Consider the following 6,900-nt stretch of genomic DNA (forward strand, 5'->3'; position numbering starts at 1 on the left):
TTATATATAAAATAGGTGTGTTATTAAACGAGCGGCAGTATGGAATAATTTTTAGGGTAGAATAGGGTTTTTAGGCCTAACTGTAAGGCTAGGTCTGAATAGTTAGTTATAAAGGGTGGAACTAATGGGTACTAGGTACATATCCAGGTAAGTAAAAATGCAGGAGTTGTTTCTACCTCATGTGCAGTTAACTGGAACCGTGGGTTAGTAAGAGGCATGCGAGTATGCCGTGAAAGTTGCCAGGCGTTCAAAGCGTACCTTCTCCTGATGTACTTCTGCTATCTCATGGACAGTGCGGCTGATACTAGAGCCCTGAATTCAAGCATGTGATAGGCTCGACTTTCGTCAACAGATCAACAGATCAACAGCTGTCAGATATACGCAGTAATCGGGGAACTCCGAGCTGTTGGAGACCTCACGGGTGCGGGGCAATACTTAACTCCGATGTCTTCAGGGGGTTGCTTTGCCAGGTATATGGACGATTACAGAGCACGGAATGCTAGGTTGCCGCGTGGAGAGGCATGTGGAAAAAGCAGACATGCCGTGATTAACAGCAGCCCGTTGGTTGACCCTTGCTTACCTCCGGTTCTGAGGCAAGGATCCTTTTGGATTGACAAATGACAGAAAAACAACCGTCTTACTAGCATCCTCTGGGCTAAAGCGAGTTGTGGAGCAATGCGAACCGCTTCGATGCTGGAATCAGCTGCCTTGATCATGATTGGCTCTGAATACGATTAAGCATCTTTATAGTCTTGGTAGAGGCACGTTTGTCGAGCATGCTGCCAAGGTAATGCCTCTAGTTCAGGAGTTCGCTTATACCACTCCCCAGGCCAACTTCGACTCAGAACCGGACGAGCTGAAGAACCAAAGAATAGTTGAATAGTATCTTCGCTTCCCGGGTGTATCACTGCTAATCCATCGCTGTTGAGACCATGCACGGAGTGAGTATCTTGGCAGGAAATGACATGATATTGTGTCAACCTCACGGCCGGAATTACGGTATTCGTTGGCTCTCTCAACAACCCTCACACTTCATCTATAGACATGTCATTCCTCACCTAATCGCAAGGTTAACTTGTCACAAGATTCCTGCAGCTGAGCTGCGGACATATGCATACCCTGGCTTGTCCGCACGAGGGAACATTTGGTCCGACACCGCTGGGCTGGTCTTCGTATTCGCCCCTCCTAGTATCAAGACCAAGCAGCGAAACTGGCGAGTGATACTCTGGAAAGGTTGCAACCGGTCGACGGGTTTCATTGCATCTAGCGAATGCTACTATGACCAGGGCATTATGTATACTTAAAGTGGGCAGCGCTCCCGTCTTGATGCAGGTTGACCCAGATAATTGAGATCCTTCCAATCCTTCGATGATATAAAACAGACCGCCGACCCTGGATGTTGTCCTTCTCTTCGTGGTTCATAATATCTGAAAGCTCAAGCTACTAGTCGCAATCCTGATCCCTTATTCAGGACCTCGCGGAAGTGAAGAAAGAGTGTAAATTCATCCAAAATGTTCCGCAGGCAGGTTCCGCCAGCCAAAGTGCCAACGGACACTGTGATCCCCTTTCGCTTCTTCGACGATACGCCGCTATGGAGGACAATCATTCTGTATTCCATGTTTGTATTTGACGATGTGTTGAGCCCCGAGAAGCTTCGCAACAGCCTCGAGAGGTTAGCGAAACGCGATGGCTGGACAAGGCTCGGGGCTCGAATGCGAAAGGATGTAAGTCCAAATAAGACCGCCAGGCGAAAAGAGACTAATAGTGTTTGCAGGCCCAAGGAAATCTTGAATACCATATACCGGCCGAATTCACAGAGGAGCGCCGAGCTCTTTCATATACTCATATGGCCTACGATATGGATGCTGCAGATCACCCAGTTGCGTCCAAGATTCCCGCTCCGAGCTCCAAGCCAGCTGTCGTATGCGATCCTGACGATTTCCGCGGACTACTTTATCCCGATAGCGGCCCGGTCAGCATAGACGACTATCTGAACCGAGACATCCCCCAGCTGGGGCTTTATATCATTTCTTTCCGTGACAAAACGTTTGTGGTGATATACTGGCCGCATACATTGATGGATGCTCTGGGCAAAAAGGCTTTGCTAGACGCGTGGACCTTGATGCTTCAAGGTCGAGAAGACGATATTGTTGCTCCACAAGGCCGCGACGGCGACCCATTAGCAGATCTTGGGAAATATCCCACAGAGCCTCACAAGCTGGCATCTCGGCGCTTGTCAATGTTTGGGCTGGCCCAGTATGGGATCAACAATGTCCTCGATCTCTTCCGAGCGCAAGAGAATCGCATGCTTTGTGTTCCTGGATCTTTCATTGAGAACCTTCGCAAAGAGGCAATCAGTGAGCTTGAGTCCGAGGGCGCAGAAAACACTTTCTTGACTGAAGGCGATGTTCTCTGCGCCTGGTGGATCAAAGTTGCCACTTCACATCTGCCAGCGAATAGCCAGAGGACGGTTGTCATCAACAACGCATACTCTCTACGAAAGTGTCTAGAGACGGATCTGCTGCCGAAAGGGGTGCCATATGTCTCCAACGGTACCGGCTTCATCAACGTGCTACTGCCGGTGCACCACATATTTGAGAAGCCGCTGAGTTATATTGCTGCTGCTACTCGAACCGCGATTCAAGAACTGGGAACTCGGTCTCAGGTAGAAGCCTTTTTCGCTATGTGGCGAGGATCTAGCGGGAGGATTCCGCCTTTCTTCGGCAACGGCAACATGCACATGATTACGTTGTCAAATTGGGGCAAGGCAAAGCTGTTCGACTTGGACTTTTCTGCAGCTGTGCTTCAGCCCAGTAGGGAGGGTGGGAAATCGGGTTCACCGATCTATATACAGAATAATCAGTGGGGTATCGTGCTACCAAACGGCTTCCCGATCATGGGCAAGGACAAGGATGGAAACTTTTGGCTTTCGGGGTATATGAACAAGGGACTGTGGGGGCGGATAGAGGAGCAGCTTGTAAAAGCATAGGAGGGAAGAGGGACAGTGTGTTTCTGACTTCAATATAGTTGATGGGCATGTCGCCGGACGGATACTTTGGCTGATATATTTCGATGTCACGCATGTATCATGAGCATACAGCGTCAAAGGCAGGCTACTTTAGTTACATGACAGCAATCTCTTAATCGTCGGCTCTGTTGCCAAAGTGCAGTCTGTCAAGTTAACTCACTAACCACCCCAATACTACATACCAGCTCAAACCCCTCATCCACTCCAAGTCAACATCAACAGAACCTAGTTGCTGACACTCTGTGAGGCAGAACCACTACCACCCCAGCCTTCGACAGCGACAACCTGGTAGTTCATCTGCCCAAGGTGCAGGCCAAGCGAGGCCCAAGCATTGAAGTGGTTCTGCACAGTAACAGTTCCGCTGGTCCTGGGCGAGTTCCGCACGGAAATGTACTGGTTGAAGGTCGCTGTGCCCTGGATGGAAGGCTCGTTGACACGGGTATTCTCCCAGATGGTGTAAGTGGCTCCGTCGCTGGTGACGGTTCCCTTGACGGTACCCTGTGCTGGGTAGTTGTGGTTGTCCTCCATGATGTAGTACTCAACCAGTGGGTTGGTGCTCCAGCCATAGACGGAAAGCAGGCCAGTTCCGCTGTTGACACTAAAAGAGCCGCCAAAGTTGATGGGACTAAGAGAAGCTTTTGGTCAGAAGATGCTTTCAAAGTGCAGAATGATGAGGAGTCCTCCTACGCAGAAGATCCAGTCGTCCAACCAACGCCCACAACAAAGTCATCTTGAGTGTTCCAGTTCACTGAGAAGCCAGTGTTGGAAGGCGAATAGCTGACTTGTCCGCCAGTTTGGTAGTTTTGGTCGTAGTTGATGCTAGCACGACGGCGATGATCATTGTGAGCTCCAAGAACAAAGTCGTACATGCCACGCTCTGTGACGTTGACACTGCTCTCAGGCTCGAGGCCTGTGGGCATCGCCAGAGTACTGGCGATGCTGGTGAGAGCGCAGATGAGGCTGGAAAAGGCAACCATGATGATTATTTGTGCGTGTTTTCCTTGAAGTCGATACTATGCAGTTGAGCTTGCTGTCTCAGTTTTACGTCTTCTTCCATGGCTTTATATATGCAGAATTCTTCCACATTCAAAACCTCTTCACATCATGATTTGAGCTTTGACTTCAATTCTCTTGATGAAACTCAGACATCATCAAGTGAGGTTGAAAGCGGCTCGTACAGTATCCTCGAAGCTTGGCATTTTGCCTAAAGCACGCCCTCCAGGTATCGGATCAAACGGCATAGGAGTGCCGGAATAGATTGAACGCCACCCGCAATATCGACACAAGCCGGTCCTAGTTAACTGCTGAAATATGGCAGTAATGCATCGAACCCGGCGCTTCGGGCCTCAAGCGGCGCGTTCCCCAGATCTGGGGTGCATCCGGCTAAGATGTCGCATTTAGCCTGCCAATCAAGTCAAGGGGCTTCATGTCGGACTTGCGGAGGATGTTGTATTCCAGTGGGCCGCATCTGCAATCTCATGGAGTTTTACGTAGTTGCTTGAGGCCATTTGCTGCAGAATTGTAGGACTAGTACAGGAGAAGGCCTTGGAGTGCAATGACTTGCCACAGAGGGACAAGCCATGGCCTTCCATTCTTTAACGGCTGAACCTAGTCATCCTTAAACAATGTCCCGGAAATTCCCAGCATGTAACAAATAAAATAGACGATGCACGAGTGTCTTGGTAGATGTAGCTGCTTTCACGGCATTGCGAACTAAGAACGCAGGGGCTACGAAGCCTAGAGCTCCTGTAAGTCTCTCTTTCTCTCTTTATTCCCACAAAGAAAGCCTGAAATACCCCTTCATATCTCCACAACTAGACAGATGCTGGTAGCATTTTGTTATCTGCGATCTGAATTGGCCTTTTATGCCGACGACATGTTCTGCTGGGGCTAATGTGTGCGAGTATATGTTGACCGGACACGAAAGACAGCAGATCAAGTACGTAAGGCGAGACTTCGATAGAGTACGAAGACTTGCCGGTGTTTAGAAATCTCTTCAAGTCTCTGCAGTATTCTTCTCTTGCCATTGGCGTGAGTTACTCTGCTCCGGTTACTGGGAAGCCGTTCAACGCGGCATCCGCTCTCCAAATGCACAGTGAGCTCCCTTTGTCCGAGGGATGAATCGCTGATTTGTTCGCTGAAGTTTAAAGATTCTTGTTTCTCATTATGGAAGAAAGGAAAAGAACAATCTAGAGGGCCTTCTTCTAAGTTTGGATCCGTGAAGTTGACAATGGAGTTGTAGATGGCGTCAGCTCGTCTGGCAAATCGGCAAGCTACATCCGATCAGAGTTGGACTCTGCTGCTGATTGGGTCAATCTACTCTGGTACTGGTGTGCCTTAGACTCCGTTTAAGAGGAGTAGATCCGGTTAGGCAGGGTTTGGTGGAGTTCTGTCATGAGCCTGAGAAATGGGCAGAGAATGTAAGGATCTGCCACTACAATGAGTCTTCAATCTGCCAGCCAACGAAATATGCTGTGATTAAGTCTTCAATTAGGCATAATAATAACTAAGAGAGTATATTTAGGCTAATTGTCAGGGAAGAAAATCCTAATAACTATTTCTGATCGTCCATGGAGGCAAGAGGTAGGTCTGGCCTATCCCAAGGTAAGATATAAACACTGAAGATGGCCCCTCCATGATTCGACGACGTTTTGTATCTACACAAGCACCGGGGGCTTGTTTCTGTGGTTCGCCAATGGTGCCCTTGATGAGAGTGGTTGCGGCATGAGCAACCTCACCCGGCCGCTCTCATAGTTTATCATTGGTCGCGTGTGCACAGGGTACGATACTGATACATGTTCGAATAACAGAGACGCGCAGGCATACGACCCAGGTGAGGGCTGCCATAAGTACAGCGCCTCTAATTTCGGCCTCAAACCCTTGGTCTCTCTCCAATGCGGCATCCAGCCTGATGCAGATGCCCTCCATGCAAGACCTCTTGAACTGGTCACTTTCTCCCAAGTGTTTGTAAACAGCACAGGGATTCTGCGGACTTCCTATACGTCTGTAGTGACCAGGAGAGTTGATCTAGCCCTGCACAGCACTTATAGATCTTCACCAAGATCTATTTCTACAGGTCTGCCTTGAACAAACAGTCGTTTCAAAGACGCTAGAGAGCCGGGGGGTGGAACCGAGGTAACTCATGGGGAAATTGTATAGCTCTCTTAGTTAAGGTAGTTGTATACATCTAGATGCTGCTGCTCTCGGACACAGTTTGTTTCAGATCGGTCTCTAAACGGTAGGTAGAATAGCAGCTTTATGAAATTTTATGGGAATACTATATTTTGTTGAATTTATATGCGTAGAAGGCTGCTGGGGGGAGCTTTGATGTCCACAGAAAGTCAACCTGGATAGTATAAAGTGAGATGCAGCTGTTTGATACAGAGGAGATGCATTTCAAAGACCGAGACATATGATACTGCTGCCATTCGTCAGTCTATTCACGGGGCAGCATGCTCTTCATGTAATTCTTACCGGCGTTAACTTCCTCACTGACGTAGGGTAGGTATATGTAGCTTACCTACCTTAGGCATAAGTCATCTCCTCACACGTGATGGAGAGTTACCTACCAACAGGTAAGGTAGGTTAAGGTGTTATGTCAAGACTTGACAAAATAGAGGGGGAGGCATTTTCTCCAATTCCAGCTGAACTTGTTCCCATCATTCACACATGCTTGGATCTTCTCCAGCACACACTCAGTGATTCCACCACTTCGAAGTGGCAAAGTGACCACATCAGTATGGATGAAGAGCGACGCTCCAAGATTGCAATCGCACTGCAGCAATACCGCCAAACAGTGTCGCAGCACAATTTTGCCTTGCTGCGCATCCTGGTGGATTACCTGGAGGCGCAACCTCTTCCGCCTAAGGCTG

The 6,900-nt window shown here is 48.8% G+C and overlaps 3 protein-coding genes across 3 annotated transcripts in view; 2 read left to right on the forward strand and 1 right to left on the reverse strand.

The window, feature by feature from the left end:
* Positions 1-1,511: 1,511 nt before the first annotated feature.
* On the forward strand, positions 1,512-2,989 carry TRIREDRAFT_2033 (uncharacterized protein; the record flags this gene model as incomplete). The annotated part of the gene is made up of 2 exons (XM_006960881.1): positions 1,512-1,724; positions 1,775-2,989. 2 exons carry the CDS (start codon positions 1,512-1,514, stop codon positions 2,987-2,989), a joined length of 1,428 nt encoding a protein of 475 aa, XP_006960943.1.
* Positions 2,990-3,224: 235 nt separating this feature from the next.
* On the reverse strand, positions 3,225-4,005 carry TRIREDRAFT_74223 (glycoside hydrolase family 11; the record flags this gene model as incomplete). The annotated part of the gene is made up of 2 exons (XM_006961749.1): positions 3,225-3,653; positions 3,716-4,005. 2 exons carry the CDS (start codon positions 4,003-4,005, stop codon positions 3,254-3,256), a joined length of 690 nt encoding a protein of 229 aa, XP_006961811.1. The 3' UTR covers positions 3,225-3,253.
* Positions 4,006-6,581: 2,576 nt separating this feature from the next.
* The window catches only part of TRIREDRAFT_103048 (uncharacterized protein), a gene marked incomplete at both ends in the record, with an annotated part of 1,002 nt that continues 683 nt past the window's right edge, over positions 6,582-6,900 (forward strand). The window contains 2 exons of the mRNA XM_006961288.1: positions 6,582-6,603; positions 6,646-6,860. Coding sequence (XP_006961350.1) covers positions 6,582-6,603; positions 6,646-6,860 — 237 coding nt within the window. The remainder of the gene's footprint in view (positions 6,604-6,645; positions 6,861-6,900) is intronic.

The sequence above is a fragment of the Trichoderma reesei genome (genome assembly GCF_000167675.1).
Source record: "Trichoderma reesei QM6a unplaced genomic scaffold TRIREscaffold_1, whole genome shotgun sequence".
In the NCBI taxonomy this organism is placed as follows: Eukaryota; Fungi; Ascomycota; class Sordariomycetes; order Hypocreales; family Hypocreaceae; genus Trichoderma; species Trichoderma reesei.